At 62.8% G+C, this 20206-nt stretch overlaps 3 protein-coding genes across 5 annotated transcripts; 1 reads left to right on the top strand and 2 right to left on the bottom strand.

Annotated features, from left to right (window-relative positions):
- Positions 1–28: 28 nt before the first annotated feature.
- CPTP (ceramide-1-phosphate transfer protein) lies at positions 29–3968 on the bottom strand. Of its 2 annotated transcripts, none has more exons than XM_010350362.3 (3): positions 3705–3968; positions 1803–2003; positions 29–1617 (listed from the first exon to the last, which is right to left on the bottom strand). In XM_010350362.3, exons 2-3 carry the CDS (start codon positions 1922–1924, stop codon positions 1095–1097), a joined length of 645 nt encoding a protein of 214 aa, XP_010348664.1. In that variant the 5' UTR covers positions 1925–2003; positions 3705–3968; the 3' UTR covers positions 29–1094. The 2 variants fall into 2 exon arrangements, with proteins under 2 accessions (XP_010348664.1, XP_010348665.1); XM_010350363.3 differs by lacking the exon at positions 3705–3968 and adding an exon at positions 2165–3673.
- Positions 3969–4085: 117 nt separating this feature from the next.
- Positions 4086–17277, top strand: INTS11 (integrator complex subunit 11). Its single transcript, XM_003939660.4, has 17 exons — positions 4086–4195; positions 8692–8789; positions 9242–9315; positions 10225–10453; positions 13473–13571; positions 13656–13690; positions 14033–14171; positions 14589–14653; positions 15027–15216; positions 15364–15447; positions 15836–15925; positions 16002–16164; positions 16250–16357; positions 16446–16507; positions 16585–16727; positions 16803–16932; positions 17023–17277. The coding sequence occupies exons 1-17, from the start codon at positions 4168–4170 to the stop codon at positions 17086–17088; spliced, it is 1803 nt and encodes a 600-aa protein (XP_003939709.1). The 5' UTR covers positions 4086–4167; the 3' UTR covers positions 17089–17277.
- PUSL1 (pseudouridine synthase like 1) lies at positions 12130–20191 on the bottom strand. Of its 2 annotated transcripts, XM_039474174.2 has the most exons (10): positions 20029–20186; positions 19777–19834; positions 19477–19664; positions 19205–19354; positions 18958–19128; positions 18166–18220; positions 17920–18082; positions 14376–17615; positions 14064–14287; positions 12130–13360 (listed from the first exon to the last, which is right to left on the bottom strand). In XM_039474174.2, exons 1-8 carry the CDS (start codon positions 20175–20177, stop codon positions 17566–17568), a joined length of 984 nt encoding a protein of 327 aa, XP_039330108.2. In that variant the 5' UTR covers positions 20178–20186; the 3' UTR covers positions 12130–13360; positions 14064–14287; positions 14376–17565. The 2 variants fall into 2 exon arrangements, with proteins under 2 accessions (XP_039330108.2, XP_074236021.1); XM_074379920.1 differs by having other exon boundaries at positions 14376–18082; positions 20029–20191.
- Between the last annotated feature and the right edge of the window lie 15 nt (positions 20192–20206).

The raw sequence follows: 20206 nt of genomic DNA, 5'->3' as shown, positions 1-20206 counted from the left end.
TCGCGCTCAGCACACCCCAAGGCCCACGTCCTGGGATGCCGTGATTTATTGACGTTGGAAGACACCGAATGGCTTGCACTCCAGAAGCTTGTGCACCTGCTGGGTAGTCGGGGCTGTTCATCTGCCACCCTGAGGCGCTGCGGTCCACCGTAGAGAGCCAGGGGCCAGGCCCCAGGAACTGGGTGGTGGCTGGGCTGGGTGTGGCTGGCTGGTAGCCACTGGCCAGGCCAATCTGCTCCAAGCCCCTTGGGTCTCCTGGGGAGAGGGGGCTTCAAGGGGCAGGGGGATAAGGGACACAGCGTTTTGCTGGGAGTAGCAGAGTCCTGGCTCCTGGGGCCTTGGGTGTGCTGTGCAGACCCACAGCAGCTGCGGGAGGCAGCCTGCTGTGTCACTCGGGAGCTGGCACCCTGGAGGGGCTGCAGGGAGGCTGTCCCAAGGGCAGGGCCTTCTCCGGCCCGTCTGTGAGCAGCCTTGATCTCAGCTCCTGGCCATCCCACCCTCAGTCCGCCTGGCACGCTGAGGGGCAAACAAGGCAGTGAGAGGCGGGGAGACCCCAAGGGCCCAGACCGCTCGCTCTTGGGGGCTTTCTGCTAGTCTGGGCATGGAGGGGGCTGAGGTGCCTGGACTCAGCGTTGCCCACCTGGGCGGATGAGGGGTCCCAGGCCTGGGCCTGAGAGGAGGACACACCGGCTGGAGAGAAAGGATGGAGTCTCTACACCCCGGGACCAGTGACTTTACCCCAGTCAGCAGATCTGCCCCACAGACTGGGGGTTGGTGACCTTTTGGGCTTTTGCAGGCCTGGCCCCGCCCCCGCCCCCGCCCCCTCCACTTTCTGCACCCAGCCAGGCCTGGCCGGGCAGCTGTGTCACAGGCTGAGGGGGAGCCATGGCTGAGGCGTCCAGTTCTGGACCGAGAGGGCAGGCCTCTTTGGGCTGGGGGCCACCTTCTCTGCCACACTCTTGTGGCTCCAAACAAGCTCAGCTCACAGGGACAGCAGCACATCTCCTGTTCCTGGGGCCCCCAGAAAGTTCTGCTGTGGGGCTCGCAGCCCAGATCTGCAGCAGGAAAGCCCGCGTGGCCCTGGGTTCCTGCCACTAGGGCAGGTTCAGCAGGGAGTGCTCGGCGTACAGCTTCTGGGAGACGTCATAGACGCGCTCGATGAAGGGGAGGGCCTCACCCAGCATCTGCACGGCCTGCTCCGGGGGCCCCACGTTCATGGCCTCCAGGAAGACCTTGCGTGTGGGCAGGGCGCAGAAGGCCACGGTGACGGCACGGCGCACGATCCAGGGGTGGTAGGCGGCCAGCGAGGCGTTGTAGGAGTCGGTGCAGAGCACGGAGGTGCGCGCGTCCTCGGGGCTGGTGCGCAGGCGCTCCAGGAACAGCTGCAGCCAGTGCAGGGCACGGTGCAGGCGCAGCACGGTGCGGCAGCCGGACTCGGGGTGCTGGGAGCGCCGCTCCAGGTCCACCAGCTTGCTGCCCAGCTCGTGGGCCACCATGGCCTGCAGGGTGCAGTAGTGCTCGTGCTGTGGGCCGCCCCGGAGGCGCTCCATGATCTGCAGCTTGGAGACCACGTCCTTGGAGATGAACGAGAAGATGGCGCCCAGGCTGTTCAGAAACCTGCGGGAGGGAGCAGGGCTCGAGTCCTCGCCCAGGCCCGGGGCAGCCCTCCAGGGTGCAGGGGACGCTGCCCAGCCTTCTGGAAACAGGCAGCGAAGCTGGTGAGGACAGCCAGCGGGAGGCAGATACCACCTCCAGGACTCTGCCAGGTGAGCCCCCCCGGCGAGCAAGCCCTGCGGACGCACCTGACCAGGCCCTTCCAGCTGGCAATGTAGGGGTCCAGCAGGACCTCTTCCTTCTCATTGAGACACTGCTTGAAACTGACCAGGACGACTTTCAGATTGAAACCTGTCTCCGAATCATCCATTTTTTGATAGGAACGGCAATATAGTTGGGCTGGGAAATACAGTCTCACTGGGGTCAGCTTGATCTGTGGCTCATTTTCTCTGCGTGTGGAAGGGAACAAGAGAGCTGCGATCCCACTGAACACTCAGGCCCCTTACGGAGCTTCCTCCGACGAGCCGCCTGGCTCTGCTCCCAGCCAAGCGGCAGGCTCTCAGGCACACCACCCTGACCCACCCTTCATAGGGGCCTCGTACCCACAGACCTTGGCACGGCCCCTCCTGTGGGTCAGTCCCTGACCCCTCTGGCTTCATCAGACCACTCGATCGTCTACAGGGGCGTCTCTGCTGATGCTTTCTTGCTTATTTGTTTTCGTTTCTCTCACTAGAGGCTGCATCTGTTTTTGCCAGCTGAGGAAATATTTGCCAAGCCCTTGCCTAGAGCCAAGCACTGTTCTAGGCACCTGGGTGCACAGGGAGTGGGTGGGCAGCCATCGGGGGTGGGGTCAGAGGACGACAAAGACAGGAAGTTCCGAGATCACATGCAAGGAAACAGACACAGCAGAACGTGGAGTGGGGGAGCAGGGAGTGTGGGGGTGCTGGGGGGGCGGACATGCTGCCAGGCAGACTGCCCCCGTCTTCCTCAATGCTGCATCCTCAAAGCAGAGGAGAGGCTGTAGGGCCAGCGCTTGCTAGATGGATAGACGCAACTGTTTGCTGAAACTATGAGTCCCACATGGATGGGTGGCTGGGCTAAAGGTTTTACCACACTCCGAAGATTGCCACAAGGCCCTCCTAGCAGCCCTAGGGAACCTTCCGTGAGTGGCCCAGGCCTTGCTCTGGATTCTGCTGGCATTCACACAGTCACTCCCCAGACATCCAGGCACCCATGCTTTGTGTGGGTGTCACCAAGCACCCTTGCCCCGTCTCCCCAGGTGCCCCAAGAGTCTGCACCTGCTCTGGGGACCCTGGGACTCAGCTGCATCCCCCTCGACCAGGAAGAACCCTCGCCCCACTGGGCCTGGAGTTTCCTGGGCCCCTTGACGCTGGGAGCCCTGTCCTGACTTCCCTGGCTGCAGGGACTGCAGCAGGGGCGGGGAGGGCACCCAGCTGTGGTGAGCACTCCTGGCCAGGAGCAGGTGGGCAGGTTGTTGGGCCCTTCGTCACTGGGGAGCACGGGCTGCAAGCCCTGCCAAACCCACGGCCCAGGCTGCTGGAGCACTGTGGCCCGGAGGTGCTGAAGCCTTGCCTTGCAGGCCCCACAGGTTGGGTTGCATGCTCGGCAGCAGGCGGAGGCCCCAGATGTGAGCTCACCGGGTTTCAGGCATGGGGGATGGCTGCTCCTGGGCCCCAGGACCATGGAGCCCCAGAGACTTCCAGCACGCCCTTCCCCTCCTCGGGCCTCTGTTCTATCCACTGAGAAGACGGTCTCTGAGGCTCCGGGGTTTCCTTCTTGGTCACCAGATATTCTGCGGGCCTCGCCTTCCTGCCCAGATCTGAGCCAGTGGCCAACAGGAGCTGCCAGGAGCCTCTCAGGGCTGTGGCTGGTGGCTCAGGGAAAACAGGAAGGGCCGTGGCTGTGCAGGACGCGGGCAGTTCGCCAGCCCAGAAAGGTGACCCAGGGCACCTCCAGGCCTTTCCCAGGGCAGCCCACCGGCCCAAGGTCAGGGCTGGACACAAGGGCCGTCGGAGCACACAACCCTGCGGGGGCCAGCACGCTGGGAGGCCAGCAGGAGACGCGCCGTCACGGCGTCCCGGGCCTTGGGTGGCACCAGGGCCCGGTCCAGCGAGCGCTGCGAGTCTCACCTGGGAAGGGGCTTCAGATGGTACAGGACTGGGTGGGCACCGGTTCGAGTCCCTGCTCCGCCGAGGGGCCCAGGAAGGGGCTGAGGCGCGGGGTGGTCGAGAGGAGGGGCCGACCTGAGACAGCTCTGTCCTGCGCCGGAGCCCGGTCCTTGGCCGCCCGCCCGCGGCAGCCTTCTAGGAGCACGTCCCCTCCCGCTCCCGGCCCCTCGGCGGCTGTCGGACCCACCGGCCGGGTCAGGCAGGTGCGGCCGCCGAGCCACAGCCGCTCACCTGGGCAGCATCCGGGGCCCGGCCCCGCCCGCCTGCGTCCGCCGCTCTGATTGGTCGGATGCTGCCCAATCGAGCGGCCCGGTGTGCCGACGCTCATTTCCGGCAGGAGCACCGGAAGTTGACGCCGCGGTGGCTGCGCCCGTGCGGCGCGAGCGTGTGTGAGCTTCGCGGGTCCGGTGGCGCCGTGGACAAGATGCCCGAGATCAGAGTCACGCCCTTAGGTGAGTGGGAGTCTCCGGAGGGCTGTGGGGCGGGCTTCGGAGGCGGCTCCCGGCGGGCTCTCGCCGCGGAGCCTGGTGCGCGTCGCGGGCGTCCTCCCGGGAGGCGGCCTCGTCCCGGCACCCAGGGCCTCCCGCAGGGCCGCGAGAACGCGAGCCCCGAGGTTCAGGCGGCCGAGAGGGGACGACGCAGAGGGGGCTGCGGGGCCTCCGCGTTCGCTCTGCGCTTTCCTCGGTGCCTTCACCTCCCTGTGCCGCGCGCTGCCGCTTCCAGTTCCGCAGCCCCCCAGCCCCTCAGCCCCGCAGCCCCGCAGCGCCTCAGCCCCGCAGCCCCTCAGCGCCTCAGCCCCGCAGCCCCGCAGCCCCGCAGCCCCGCAGCCCCTCAGCGCCTCAGCCCCGCAGCCCCGCAGCCCCCCAGCCCCCCAGCCCCGCAGCCCCGCAGCCCCGCAGCCCCCCAGCCCCGCAGCCCCCCAGCCCCCCAGCCCCGCAGCCCCGCAGCCCCCCAGCCCCGCAGCCCCGCAGCCCCCCAGCCCCGCAGCCCCCCAGCCCCCCAGCCCCGCAGCCCCCCAGCCCCGCAGCCCCCCAGCCCCCCAGCCCCGCAGCCCCCCAGCCCCCCAGCCCCGCAGCCCCGCAGCCCCCCAGCCCCGCAGCCCCCCAGCCCCCCAGCCCCCCAGCCCCGCAGCCCCGCAGCCCCCCAGCCCCCCAGCCCCCCAGCCCCCCAGCCCCGCAGCCCCGCAGCCCCCCAGCCCCCCAGCCCCGCAGCCCCGCAGCCCCCCAGCCCCCCAGCCCCGCAGCCCCGCAGCCCCGCAGCCCCCCAGCCCCCCAGCCCCCCAGCCCCGCAGCCCCCCAGCCCCGCAGCCCCGCAGCCCCGCAGCCCCCCAGCCCCGCAGCCCCCCAGCCCCGCAGCCCCGCAGCCCCGCAGCCCCTCAGCCCCCCAGCCCCCCAGCGCCGCAGCCCCGCAGCGCCTCAGCCCCTCAGCCCCCCAGCCCCTCAGCCCCTCAGCGCCTCAGCCCCGCAGCCCCGCAGCCCCCCAGCCCCCCAGCCCCCCAGCCCCCCAGCCCCGCAGCCCCTCAGACCCCAGCCCCTCAGCGCCTCAGCCCCGCAGCCCCTCAGCCCCTCAGCCCCTCAGCGCCTCAGCCCCCCAGCCCCTCAGCCCCGCAGCCCCTCAGCCCCTCAGCCCCTCAGCGCCTCAGCCCCGCAGCCCCTCAGCCCCGCAGCGCCTCAGCCCCTCAGCCCCCCAGCCCCTCAGCCCCTCAGCGCCTCAGCCCCGCAGCCCCTCAGCCCCGCAGCCCCTCAGCTCCCCACCCTCCCAGCTCCTCAGCCCCTCGGTCCCCCAGCCCTTCAGCCTTCCAGTCCCGCAGCCCCCCTTCTGCCTCCTCATTTCTCACTTTCTGTCTACCACCCTTTGTGCTCACATCTAAGTTAAATCAGCTGTCAGTTCAGCTCTTGTTCTCCTTGATCTTTGCAACATTGAAAAGATAGTAGAAAACACAAATGCACACTCCTAAAGGCTCTTAACAGGCTGGGCACTGTGTCTCACGCTTGTGATCCCAGCACTTTGGAAGACAAAGGTGGGAGGATTGCTTGAGCCCGGATGTTGAAGACCAGCCTGGCCCACATGGCAAGACCCTGTTGCTCAGAAAAAAAAAAAAAAGCAGAAATTAGCTGGGTGCCGTGGCTCACGCCTGTGGTCTCAGCTATTGGGAGGCTGGGGTGGGAGGATTGATTGAGCCCAGGAGGTTGAGGCTACAGTGAGCCATGATGGTGCTACTGCATTCCAGCCTGGGCGACAGCAAGACCCTATTTCAAAAAAAGGAGAAAGTTGTACAGTATAGAACAATACAAAGAAGGAAAGAATTAACCAAAATCCAGGGTCTCAGAAACAACTGGGGGGACATGGTGTTGGTGGCCAGCCCTCCTGATGTCCCTGGGCGTTTTCCGTACATGCCTGCCATGTGCTGTCTTGGAACCTGGGCCTTCCACTGGGCAGGAGGTCAAGGGCATCTTCCAGTAAAGACACCTGGATGGGACTCCACGTCCTTCTCCATGGTGTGCTTCCTCAGAGGGTGCACCCGCCCCAGTAGGGACACTGTGCTGTTTTTTTATTTTTTTTGAGATGGAGTCTCTCACTGGCCTGGAGTGCAGTGGCACTACCTCAGCTCACTGCAGCCTCCGCCTCCCGGGTTCAAGCAATTCTCCTGCCTCAGCCTCCCGAGTAGCTGGGACTACAGGTGCTGCCACCACGCCCAGCTAATTTTTTTTTTTTTTTTTTTTTGAGACGGAGTTTCACTCTTGTTACCCAGGCTGGAGTGCAATGGCGCAATCTCGGCTCACCGCAACCTCCGCCTCCTTGGTTCAGGCAATTCTCCTGCCTCAGCCTCCTGAGTAGCTGGGATTACAGGCACGCGCCACCACGCCCAGCTAATTTTTTTTTTGTATTTTTAGTAGAGACGGGGTTTCACCATGTTGACCAGGATGGTCTTGATCTCTCGACCTCGTGATCCACCCGCCTCGGCCTCCCAAAGTGCTGGGATTACAGGCTTGAGCCACCACGCCCGGCCAGCTAATTTTTGTATTTTTAGTAGAGACGGGGTTTCACCATGTTGGCCAGGATAGTCTTGATCTCTTGACCTTGTGATCCGCCCACCTCGGCCTCCCAAAGTGCTGGGATTTCAGGTGTGAGCCACCACCTTTGGCCTACTGTGCTATTAACAGCTGCATTGAACACCCCGGCCTGCCAAGTCAGAGTTCATATCCCATTTTGCAGCATTTTGCAGCTGTTAGCGTGGGCTCTGCTGCCCTCCCCTGCTTTCTGAGGCCTCTGCAGGGTCCTCCCAGCCTGCCCCTTTCTCATTTGGCCTCTTGGCTGCCTGTTCTGCCCACTATCTGGACAGTCCGATCTTTCTTGTCCTTCTCCATGTCTTCCTTGTGGCTTCAGTTACCCCAGACCTGTACCTGGGTATTTTCTCAAGTCCCCTCAGCCCAGGGATCATCAAAGGAGAACCCGTTTCACCCTTCCCTGCGCCAGGCTCCGCCTCTCGGGCTCTGTGGTCACTGAGCCAGTGCTGTGTCCTTGGGCTCACTTCACGCCCTGGCCTTGTGTGCTTGCTCTCCCACCCTGCCTGTCCGTCCCCACCCTGCTCAGACGTTGGCTTCTCAGGGGGAGTTTTTCGTCATGGTTCTGGAAGTGTCAGGGCTTCCTCGTACTCCTCCCTTGCTCTCCCTGTCACAGAAGCCTCTGTCTGGCACGCTCCGGACGCCTCGTTTACTGGTCTGCCAGAGGTCTCCTTGCAGACAGGGATGCTCTTCCTCTGTCTCCTGAGCCCTGTCCCATCCTCGTTCCAGGCTCTATTCCTGCCCCTCTGCCATCTTTCCTCCCTGGGATCAGTGCGGGTCCTGTTGGGAGGCAGGACTGCCAGTGCCTAAGGACTGGGCTTTGGAATTCAGAAAACGAGCCCGAGCCCCACGTTTCGGGGCTGTGTGCCATGAGTGCCTCTGTGACCTCAGGTCCTTGCCTGGAAAGAGGGGCAGCCCTCCCTTCCCACAGATGTTGGGGGGGCCTCTGCGAGCCTGGCATGGCTTGGGGCAGGAGGTGCAGAGGGAGGAGACAGCTGAGGCCCTGGCCTCAGAGAGCCCAGTGAGGGCAGGAACAGGCCTGTAAGAGAACCTGAGACCCCCATCTGTGGCAGGCAGGCCCTTGGCCCCATCACCCTGATGTATGGTACTGGCTTTGGATGCTTGAGGTGGCTGGCAGAGGGAGGTGGGTGGGATTCAAGGGGAAAACCAGGCCGTTCGTTGCCATCAGACTCCTGCCCAGGCACAGGCAGAAGCAGAGGTGCAGAGGCCCTGACCCTTTCCTCATGGGCCCCCAGGTCACACGAGGGGCTGAGTGTGCCTTGCCTGGCCAGGGCCTCTGGCTGGAGCAGCTGGGCAGGGCTGCTTGGTTGTCAGGAGTATGGGAGGGGTGCAGATTAGGGTCCGTGTTGGGGGCTGCACGGTGTGCAATGGTGTGGGGCTTGTGTCGCCCACACTGGCCACTGCTGGACTGCCGGCACTATGTTCGCTGTGGCGTGGCTGAGGCTGCGTGGCATCCCTCCATAGCCCCACCACCAGTAGGCACCCAGTTCCAGCACGCAGGCACCCAGGCCCTTGCCTGCCTGGGGACAGGTCCTGGAGGAGGCGGCCTCATTGGTCTGCAGCTCTGCTGAGGGTCTAGCCACAGCCCAGGAGTGACCCCAGTTGAGCTCTTGGCCCCACAGACCAGCACTTGTCTCTGTTGGGCACCAAGGATCACCACACAGTGCCCACTACTCAGCCAGCGGTCCTCAGCCACTTTGAGAGGCCAGGGGAAGCTGGCAGGGGAGGGCGTGTGGGCTGCAGGCCTCAGCCCTGGGCGTGGTGGCGTGGGGCTTGGTCCCCCGTGTTCCCCATCCTGTGAGTGGAAGTGGCCCAGTGTCTGTCCACACAGCAGTGCCTCTCACCCGCCCTCTCCTGAGCAGGGGCTGGCCAGGATGTGGGCCGAAGCTGCATCCTGGTGTCCATCGCAGGCAAGAACGTCATGCTGGACTGTGGGATGCACATGGGCTTCAATGACGACGTGAGTCCCTGGGCAGGTGGCCCAGAGGTTGGGAGGGCGGGCCATCCACAGCAGGACCCTGGGCCTCGGAGCTCGGGCAGTGGGGCAGTGGGCAGCAGTGGTCGTGCCTGGATGGCTGTACCCTGGAGGGAGCAGGGATGGGTGGGCCCGGCTGACGCGAGTCCCTACGTGAGGAGGTCCCCTTGCGTTGCACTGGGCCCTAGCCCCGGGGTCCTATAGGGTGGGCTCAGCTTCCAGCTCAGATCTGCCGTGAGCTTGTGGGGAACTTGGGCTCTCCGGGTGCTGTGAGCAGCCAGGGATCCTGATGCCGCCTGCGGGGCGGGAGTGCCCAGCCTGGCCTTCAGTCTGCACACACAGTCCTGCCTCTTGGGAGCCGCTTCCTGGGGCATGGGCGCTCCCACACGCTGCCTGGAGACCACGGCCGCGACCTGATGCCCTCATGCCATTCCCAGCGGCGCTTCCCTGACTTCTCCTACATCACTCAGAACGGCCGCCTCACAGACTTCCTGGACTGTGTGATTATCAGGTGGGCACCCGCTAGGGGCCTTGAGGGCCCCATGTCTGTGCCTGTGCGGCCTGAGCCCCCATACTGGGCCTTGGCAGCCTTTGGCAAGGGGCCTGCACCATTCTTGATCCTCAGAGGTCTTCGGGGCCCCAGGATCTGCTCCCTGCTTGCCTTACTGGTCACACACATGGCCTGGTCTCTGCCTGTTCTTCTGGCTCTGCCCTCTGAACTTGGCCCTCCAGGCTTCACCCTCTCCCATGCCTTCACTGTCTCAGGAGCTTTAAACTCCATTGTCTATTGGCAATTCCAGAGGTCCGAGTCTGCCCTGACTCCAGCCTTTAGGGTCCAGCGTCTTATGACCCACTGGTCTGGGTGGCCTTGGCTGGATGGCCACAGCACCCCTGCTGGTCCCTCCTACCCTGCCCTGTCCTCCCCAGCAGCCAGAGGGGCCCGTGAGGCCTGGAGAAGCACCCCCTCCGGAGGCAGCATCCTCACCCTCGTGGTTGTGGTTTATTCTTGGACACAGCAGTGCCTCTAGTGCGTTTTCGGGGCTCACCAGGCACTGTCCGTGCCCTCGGGTCTGTGCCACCTGCACCTGCAGTGCCACTCAGCCTGTCTCGACCACCTGAAAAGCCAGCGGCTCCCCCACTCACGGTTCCTTGGTGGCTTTGCGTGGTTTTGCAGGCGCGTCACCATCACTAACGTTCACTGTCCCGTTTGCTTACTGCCTTGCTAGATTTCCAGACTGAAGGTTCGAGGGAGAGAGTTTTGTGTTTGCTCGTTCCTGACTTTTCAGTCCTTGGGACGGGGTCTGATGTACAGTAGGCACTCAGTGAACGAAGGGACGAGTGACCCGAAAGCGCAGAGTGGCGGGGGCGGTGAAGGCTGGGGTGGGGTGGGCCCAGGCTGACACATGCTGCGTCCCCCCAGCCACTTCCACCTGGACCACTGTGGGGCACTCCCCTACTTCAGCGAGATGGTGGGCTACGACGGGCCCATCTACATGACGCACCCTACCCAGGCCATCTGCCCCATCCTGCTGGAGGACTACCGCAAGATCGCCGTGGACAAGAAGGGCGAGGCCAACTTCTTCACCTCCCAGATGATCAAAGACTGCATGAAGAAGGTGGTGGCCGTCCACCTCCACCAGACAGTCCAGGTCAGGCTCCCGGGGCCGCCCACCTCCACCAGACAGTCCAGGTCAGAATCCCGGGGCCGCCCACCTCCACCAGACAGTCCAGGTCAGAATCCCGGGGCCGCCCACCTCCACCAGACAGTCCAGGTCAGGCTCCCGGGGCCGCAGACGGCACAGTCACCGCCCACCCCACACCAACCGTGCCTTCCCCGTGCTCTGCACAGCCTTGGGAAGGCTGGGGCCTCGCTCTTGTGCCCAGCACCATGGGGACACTAGGAGGAGGCACCTGTCGAGCATGCGGGTCCCAGACCAGACTGGGTGCTGGCCCCAGGAGAGCGCATGTAGGGTGGGGTGTGCCCTGGTCTCTGAACCACCGGGCTCTGTCTGTGTAGCATCGAAGAGGCCAGAGTGGGAACTCAGAGCACTCGGAGTTGCCAGAGACTCGCTGGAGCTCCTGGGGTGTCACCAGGAGGGAGGCAGGGGCCAGAGGGGAGATGGGCCAGCTCTGAAGGGCGCCCGGTTCTGGGTGTGGTAACTTGTGTCAGGGTCAGGGAGGAAGTGAAGTAGGCAAGTGACAGCTCAGATTTGTGAAATTTCTCCCAAAAAGAATGGATTTGTTGCTGGGCGCGGTGGCTCAAGCCTGTAATCCCAGCACTTTGGGAGGCCGAGGCGGGTGGATCACGAGGTCGAGAGATCGAGACCAACCATGGTCAACATGGTGAAACTCCGTCTCTACTAAAAATACAAAAAATTAGCTGGGCATGGTGGTGCGTGCCTATAATCCCAGCTACTCGGGAGGCTGAGGCAGGAGAATTGCCTGAACCCAGGAGGCGGAGGTTGCGGTGAGCCGAGATCGCGCCATTGCACTCCAGCCTGGGTAACAAGAGCAAAACTCCGCCTCAAAAAAAAAAAAAAAAAAAAGAATGGGTTTGTCTTTCTTATTAGAGTCTGCGGGTGTTGCTTTCATATTTTTGAAACTGTATTATGTTCCTATATATTTTGGAACATTTCATTTTTCTGCTTGAACTTGTGAAAATGAAGTGTATTTATCTTCTTTGGTTTGAAATTTTTTTATTATTATTTTGTGAGACAAGGTCTCTGACTCTGTTGCCCAGGCTGGAGTGTGATCTTGGCTTACTGCAGCCTCAGCCTCCCCAGCTCAGGTGATCCTCCCACCTCAGCCTCCCAAAGTACTGGATTACAGGTGTGAGCCACCACACCTGGCAACTAGCTCCCTTACTGTTTTTCAACCCAGCAAGACATGATCTCTAATGCCTGGTGACATCAACATGTGCTTAGTCTTTTTTTTTGAGGGGACAGAGTTTAACTCTTGTCACCCAGACTGGAGTGCAGTGGCAAAATCTCTGCTCACTGCAACCTCTGTCTCCCGGGTTCAAGTGATTCTCCTGCCTCAGCCTCCTGAGCAGCTGGGATTACAGGCATCCACCACCACGCCCAGCTAATTATTTTGTACTTTTAGTAGAGATGGGGTTTTGCCACATTGGGCAGGCGTGTTTTGAGCTCCTGACCTCAGGTGATCCGCCTGCCTTGGCCTCCCAAAGTGCTGAGATTACATGTGTGAGCCCCTGCACCCAGCTGCTCAGTTTTATTTATGTTTGTTTTCTTTGTTTTGTTTCCTGCATTTTTTCCATCTTTTACTTGGTATAATTTGCTTTTTGCCTGAAGAATATCAGCATGGGTCTGCTGGTGATTCTGTCATTTTTATTTGCCTGCAAGTGGATTTATTTCACCCTCATTCTTGAAGAACTTTTTCCTCTCAGGTGTGTAGAATTTTAGGTTGACTCTGCACTTTGCATGCATCGTCCTTTCTCCTGTCTCAAAGGCCATCTCTGGGCATGGGCACCTGTAGGGTTATGGCCTTCACCTTGGTTTTTGGTGCTTATGCGCTGATGGACCAATTTTTTTTTGAGACAGAGTCTCACTCTGTCTCCCAGGCTGGACTGCAGTGGTGTGATCTCGGCTTACTGCAACTTCTGTTTCCCGAGTTCAAGTGTTTATCCTACCTCAGCCTCTTGAGTTGCTGAGACTACAGGCGAGCACACCACACTGGGCTAATTTTTGTGGGTTTCACCCTATTGACTAGGCTGGTCTCGAACTCCTGACCTTGTGATCTGCCCGCCTCAGCCTTCCAAAGTACTGGGATGACAGGTGTGAGCCACTGCACCCGGTCCCAACATGTATTCTCAGCCTCTTCAGAGTTTGGGGCCTCTTGGCTCTGTGGCTTGATGCCTTTCACACGTTTCTTCCAGTGCTGCTTCTGCCCCATTCTTGCTCCCTCTCCTCTGGGGCCCTGAGTCTGACGTTTGTTCCACCTCTGGAAACTTCATCATCTGTTTGTCTTTCCTGTTTCCTGATGGATATTCCCTCCACTGTCTTTCAGTTCATGAATTCTGTTTTCTGGTTATGTGTCATAGGCGGTAAATTCATCCATTGAATTCCTAATTTGGGTTGTTACAGTTCCTGGTTTTAGAATTTTCCCTTTTGTTTTTTAAACTGAGTTTTGCTCTTGTTGCCTAGGCTGGAGTGCAGTGGCACAATCTCAGCTTACTGCATCCTCCACTTCCCAGGTTCAAGTGATTCTCCTGCCTCAGCCTCCTGAGTTGCTGGGATTTTAGGTGCAACCCTCCATGCCCAGCTCATTTTTGTATTTTTAGTAGAGATGGAGTTTCACCATGTTGGCCAGGCTGGTCTCGAAATCCTGACCTCAAGACATCTGCCTGCCTTGGCCTCCCAAAGTGCTGGGATTACAGGCATGAGCTGCCATGCCCGGCCGCCAACATTCTTCATCTCGTCTTTCATCTCTGGTGTATTTGGAGTCCACGCTGGAAACTGTGCCTTCAGCACCCCTCAGTCTTCCGTCTGTTCTTTCCTGTTCTTGGTCCTTGCTGCCTGTCCCTCATGAACTGGGTGCTGTGTGAGAAACGGAATGAAAGGCTCAGTGTGGTGCCCTCACTTCCTACCCCTGCCACCCCCGCCCCTCTGCTGTGATGGTGGAGCCTGAGCGTGGCCCTGTCCTCCACAGGTGGATGACGAGCTGGAGATCAAGGCCTACTATGCAGGCCATGTGCTGGGGGCAGCCATGTTCCAGATTAAAGTGGGCTCAGAGTCTGTGGTCTACACGGTCAGTGGAAGGGGCTGGAGGCTTGGGAGGGCTGCTGCTGGGGTGGGAGGCACCCTCACCATGGCGGCCTTGTTCATTCACCAGGGTGATTACAACATGACCCCAGACCGACACTTGGGGTAAGTCTGCCGAGGCGTCTTTTGACCTGCAGGCCCCCTTGGAGCTCGTGACCCTTGTAGTTGTGGGGATGTCAGCCCTTGAGTGGACAGCCCAGCAGTGTCTCCCAGGTCTGGTGCGGCCCGGAGATCCCCTTCCTTCTGGGCTCAGTTTCGCGAAGGCACAGGGTCCAGGCGGAGACCTCTGTGCCTCCCCTGTCTTCCCAAGTGTGCTGTCCACAGCATTTTACCAGCCAGAGTGGCCTAGGAAGGCGGCCGGGGTGGGACTGGGGTCCAGCTTGTCACACCCAGCCCTGCAGCTGTGGGGACAGTCTGCCACGGCTCACACCCCCACCCATGTTCCAGAGCTGCCTGGATTGACAAGTGCCGCCCCAACCTGCTCATCACAGAGTCCACGTATGCCACGACCATCCGAGACTCCAAGCGCTGCCGGGAGCGAGACTTCCTGAAGAAAGTCCACGAGACCGTGGAGCATGGTGGGAAGGTAGCCGCACGCAGCAGGGCTGGGGACACAGGCCCTTGGTCATGCCTGGCAGGTCTTTCTGGCAGGCTTGGCTGACCTTGGCATAGGTCAGGGTCTCAGAGTGTAGGGTGCTGCATCTTCAGGTAGGGAGAGAGGAAAGTTTGCTCAGCATTGAGGAGAAAAGCTCAGAGACCCTTCCCTAGGGAGCCCCTTTGCCCCTCCTACCTCAGATCCCAATGAAGCCTTGGCCCCCACGCCGCTCTCTTCTGTCTCTGGAGAGTCGCTGGGATGGGACTGGGAGCAGATATGAGAGGCTGAGGTCCACACGGGGCCGCAACTCTTGGACGCCTGGCTGTGCCCTCACTGGACACTGCCTGCTGTGCCAAGGGGCCACGCAGCCTGGGCTCCTGCTTGGGCCAAGCCTAGTGTGTCCCCCAGGTGCTGATCCCCGTGTTCGCGCTGGGCCGCGCCCAGGAGCTCTGCATCCTGCTGGAGACCTTCTGGTAGGTGCTACCAGGACAGACGGCTCTTTCAGGAGCCCTGCCCCGGGTTGGAAGCTGCGGCCATGTGTTGGCCCAGCATGCACAGTCCAGTGGCACGACAACCACTGGGTGTGGGGGGAGGCCTGTGACGTTCCATCGGTGCCACTGTTTGTGGCTCTTGATGGGGTTCCTGGTCCTCCACCACGCTCAGCTGCCACAGGGCTTAATGGGAGATAGGGTGCAGGCACTGGCGTCCTATGGTCATGATGGGAGACTGGGCTCAACCTGGCCTGTGCATGGGTCGTGCAGACGAGGTTGTGGGGGGTGACCCGGCTGAGTCCTGCCCTGCGGTGTCCTCCCGTGGCCGCTGTGCTGACCAGGATGTGGTCCCCAGGGAGCGCATGAACCTGAAGGTGCCCATCTACTTCTCCACGGGTCTGACTGAGAAGGCCAACCACTACTACAAGCTGTTCATCCCCTGGACCAACCAGAAGATCCGCAAGACTTTCGTGCAGAGGAACATGTTCGAGTTCAAACACATCAAGGCCTTTGACCGGGCTTTTGCTGACAACCCAGGGCCAATGGTGAGGCCCTGTGGTGGGGCTGGCCAGTGTGTCCACATCAGGTGGCCTGTCTACAGGTCCCCACCCATGGGTCTCTGGGCTTGGCCTGCAGCGGGGGTGGGGGGCTTCTCCTGCCCCGACTCGACCCCTCCGCCCTGTCTCTCGCAGGTTGTGTTTGCCACGCCAGGAATGCTGCACGCCGGGCAGTCCCTGCAGATCTTCCGGAAATGGGCAGGAAACGAGAAGAACATGGTGAGGGCTGTGGTGAGATGCAGGAACCTGGAGGCTAGTGGGTTGTCCTGACACACTCTCCCTGAGCTCTTGCTGGCCTGGCCCCATGCTGGTCGAGGGACGTGGCTGCTGCCACCAGGAGATGAGGGTGACGTCCCACTGGGGCCTTTGAGTCTCCCTGTGATGCAGCCCGTCCACCTCAGGCAGAAGAGCCCCAGCCCAGCCCTGGACAGTCTTGTGCCAAAACCTGAGCCCTTTGGAGTCTGCAGCTAGGCTTGGGAGGGCACCACTGGCAGGTGGAAACAGCTTCCAGGGGTTCAAGTTGGGGCATCCCAGGGAAGGCCCTGAGGTGCCAAGGCTGGGGTCCTGTGGCTGTGAGCTCTGTGTCCGCCCCCCCCCCCGCCCCCAGGTCATCATGCCCGGCTACTGCGTGCAGGGCACCGTGGGCCACAAGATCCTCAGTGGACAGCGGAAGCTGGAGATGGAGGGGCGGCAGGTGGTGAGTCCCAACCCCCTCATGGGCTGGCAGGGCCGAGGGGCACCTCCTGGTGGTAACTGCTGTCCATGCCCTGCAGCTGGAGGTCAAGATGCAGGTGGAGTACATGTCATTCAGTGCCCATGCGGACGCCAAGGGCATCATGCAGCTGGTGGGCCAGGCAGAGCCGGAAAACGTGCTGCTGGTGCATGGCGAGGCCAAGAAGATGGAGTTCTTGAAGCAGAAGATTGAGCAGGAGCTCCGTAGGCAGCTGGGCGGGTGGTGTGGGGCCCACCTTGGGTCAGCATGGGCAGCCTGCACTGAGACCGTCTCTTCCTCGGGGTCCAGGGGTCAGCTGCTACATGCCGGCCAATGGCGAGACGGTGACGCTGCCCACGAGCCTCAGCATCCCCGTAGGCATCTCGCTGGGGTTGCTGAAGCGGGAGATGGCGCAGGGTACGCGAGCAGGGCCGGGTGGGGCGGGGTGCTCAGGGTGGGTGGCTGGGGGTGGCCCTTACGTTGACAGCCCCCGCTGCCTCCACAGGGCTGCTCCCTGAGGCCAAGAAGCCGCGGCTCCTGCACGGCACCTTGATCATGAAGGACAGTGTGAGTGGCAGGGTGGCCTCCAGAGTGGGGAGGGCCGCTGCTGCGCTCTCTGACCTGCCCCTGCCCCTGCCCCACAGAATTTCCGGCTAGTGTCCTCAGAGCAAGCCCTCAAAGAGCTGGGCCTGGCTGAGCACCAGCTGCGCTTCACCTGCCGCGTGCACCTGCACGATACGCGCAAGGAGCAGGAGACTGCACTGCGTGTCTACAGCCACCTCAAGAGGTGGGCGCCCTGCCCCGCCCCTCCACCCGCTCGGGCCCTGGGGGCAAGGCAGGGTCTCACGGAGCCTCCCCGCAGCATCCTGAAGGAGCACTGTGTGCAGCACCTCCCGGACGGCTCAGTGACGGTGGAGTCCATCCTGATCCAGGCCGCTGCCCCCTCCGAGGACCCAGGCACCAAGGTGCTGCTGGTCTCTTGGACCTACCAGGTAAGGGGTGGCCCCCGCCCCACCGAGCTCAGCTCAGATGTCACCACCCCTCCCTGTCCCACGCTGCCCACGTCCTTGCCTCTGCCCTAGGATGAGGAGCTGGGGAGCTTCCTCACGTCCCTGCTGAAGAAAGGCCTCCCCCAGGCTCCCAGCTGAGGCCGGCCGCCCACCTCTGCCTTCACCCAGCTGGAGAGACCTGGGCCTGCACTTCAGGACGGTGGGTGCGCTGGGTGGACAGACCCTGCGGATCCAGTCCCTGGGGACAGAGGCTGTGGGTCACCTGCCTGCCCGAGTAGCTGTTTGCAGCTAAAGAAATAAACTGACCTCCGGGCTGTTTTGCCTTTATTCTTGCTCCTGGCCCTCAAAACAATGGTTAGGGCAGGGGGTCCCAGACAGCAGTTTCCAGTAAAAGCTGAACAAAAGACCACTTGGTGCCCCTGACTACATCCTGCACTGCACCCTGCCCTGCCCGGGACAGAGATGGGCATCCGGGGTGGTGGGACCCAGGTAGATGGGGCTAATTTGGAGGTCAGGCAGCAGTGCTGTGGGCCCCAGGCAGCTGTGACTGCCCTGGCTTTACCAGCACAGGGCTGCTGGGCCTGGTGTGGCCTGATTTTGGCCGAGTGTCCAGGGTCATTCATGGCTCTCAAACTGTGGCCCCTGCAGGGTGCAGGAAGCAGCATCTGTGGACACACCAGACACTGCGTCAGGTTGGGGCAAGGTCGGCCCAGAGCCCTCCCTGCTACTGGGATCACTCCCAGGACCAGGGCAGGGCAGGCTGGGCTGAGGGGCTGCAACCCTGGGGGACTTCACTCCTCCAGTTACTGGCTCCCGGCCCCCCCACCCCACCCCTTGACTCTCTAGTTGGGCAATGGCCAGATTCCTGCCTGGCCAGGTGGCAGGAAGGCTGTGCCTTCCCCCGTGAGGACTGGGCCTCAGCAGTCAGTGGGCATACAGCAGAACCGTTCTTTGGCCCACTGTTCTTACCAAGGCTCCCGTACAGAACTGACTTCAGGAATAAGCCGTGGGCTGGGGCCAGGCGTGTCTGGTGCTTGCCCAGGGGGTCTTGGCTCTCCAAAATTGTCTTCACCTGGGCAGGTGCCAAAGCCCCCAGCCCCACAGCCACCAGCACAGCTGTCATCCTCCGTACCTGTGACCCAGAGCCGAGACTGCACAGGGGCCTGCCCACCCTAAGCCCCACCCGCCCAGGGAGGACCCGGGAACAGAGCCCACCTGTCTATACAGGAAGGACTGGCCCTCAAACTCTAGGCTCCAGAACTGCAGCTTCCTGGAAAAACAAGTACCTGTAGGTGCCTGTGGGGCAGCCCACCAGCCTGAGACATGGAGAGTGATAGGGCGGGGCCTCAGACAGGCCTGGTTCCCACTGGCTCGTCCACCAGGGGCCCTGGCTGACCCCCTGCCCTAGTGAGGCAGACAGGCAATCCAGAGGCTGGGCAGGTAGCCTGGCCGTCCCTGAGGCGCTTGCCCTGGGACCTCACCTGCGGTCCTCGTGCAGGGACTGGGAGTGTGGCTGGTGCACGTGCCAGAGGCCCAAGCCCTATACCTGCCTCTCTGCCCGGGAGTCGGGCTGGCAGAAGTTCTTCCTTCTCTCAGGGCTCACCCCAACAGGGCAGGTTCTGTGGTCAGAAGCTGCCACCTTGTGAGGGGTTCTCTGGACAGTACCGGGAGCAGCAGAAACCAGCCACTGCCAGGTTGGGCCAGAATCACTGGCCCCAGTGAAACCTTTCCGGTAGCTGCCAAGATTGTTTCATTAAGCAGGGCAGGGGTTTTTCAAAGAAAGGTGGCCCTCCCTGTGCTCTGCTGCTCAGCCTGAGGGGAGGGCACAGCTGCAGACTGGGGGCGTCCTGGCCGCTCCACTGCCCCACATCCTCCAGCTGACCAGGCCCTGAGAATGCCTGGCTGTCCCTGTCCCTCCTGGCCTTGCCTTTGCTGAGGGAGGTGCTGGAGCCAAAATTAGTGCTGCCAGCCTGAGGGCAGGACCACAGCCTCTGGGCCCTTCCTCACCTGCTCTCCTGGGGGGTGACCAAGGGGCCGGCCAGGCCTGGGGACACGGAGACACGGCGCAGTGTCCGCACGGGGCTTGGTACGGGGCTGCCGGCCGACTGGAAGGCGCTGAAGTCGTGTGTGCCGAGGAGGTGCTGGGCCGCTTCTTGCATGGAGGCCACGTCTAGGCGGCTTCAGGGATCAAGGGAACGGTCAGGAAGGGGGGCCGGCCTGCCCCCTCCCTGCTCACTGTCAGGGCCACACTCACTCTGCCCGGAGAGCCCAGCATAGGTTGCGTTCAAACACGGGCAGCTCGTCAGACCGGTGACAGCCAGTGACCAGGCGGTACAGGTAGGTCCGGGACGTGGCCGCGTGGCGAGCGTGGAAGTCGCCGGGCACTCGGAAGGCCCGCAGGACCCTGGGACAGCGGGTCAGGCTCACCGGGGGAACGACCCCTTGGGCTGCCCAGACCTCCAACCGCGTCCGCGACAGATGGTTCGGGAAGGCAGAGCCGCGGGGCTGCTCAGTTCGCGGGCTCACCTGATGGCCGGGTGCCGCAGGTGGGTGTTGAGGGCCTCGGTCAGGACCTCGGGCGGGAAGGGCGGCCGGCCGGAGCGGCGCTGGACGTCCAGGTGCGCCGCGTTGCTCAGGGCGTGGACCCCGGCGTCTGTGCGGCTGGAGACGGTGAACCTGACCGGCTCCACGGAATTGAGCCGCTCGGCGGCCTCCTGCAGGACCGAGCCGCGGGGCGGGCAGGTGGGCCAGGCCGGACTCCGGGGACGCGCGGGCGGGGCCTCCCCCCTGCCCTTCACCGGGCGTCCCGGGACCCGCCGAGCTCACCTCCAGGTAGTTCTGGACCCCGACGGCGCGCTGGGCGCCCCTCACGGCTGCCACCCCGCTGCGGGTAGAGGCGGGCGGAGGTTACCGGGGCCGCCCCGCCCTGAGGTCTCGGCCGCCCCCTGAGGCCACAGCCGCTTCCTCCCCCGGACGTTTGGAACTCGCTTCCGGAGCCCTCCGCCTGCCCGCCCGCGCCCTCCTTCCCGCCTCCACCCGGGCCCACGTAGTGGTCCCCGCCGCGCTCGGGAGACCTACTTAAAGCCGGTGCCCACGTACTGGAAGTACACGAGGTAGCGCGCGCGCACCGAGCCCGCGGCCGGCGCCGAACCCATGGCCGAGCCCAGCCAGCGGCGCGGGAGGCGGTCTCCGGCGCGCGCACGCGGCACGGTCACGCTCTTGCGCATGCGCGGTCGCCCGCCCCCGGCAGCGCGCC

The sequence above is a fragment of the Saimiri boliviensis genome, chromosome 11 (assembly GCF_048565385.1).
Source record: "Saimiri boliviensis isolate mSaiBol1 chromosome 11, mSaiBol1.pri, whole genome shotgun sequence".
Taxonomy (NCBI): Eukaryota; Metazoa; Chordata; class Mammalia; order Primates; family Cebidae; genus Saimiri; species Saimiri boliviensis.
Note: the sequence above shows the minus strand (reverse complement) of the source record. Positions and strands in the feature narration are given on the sequence as shown.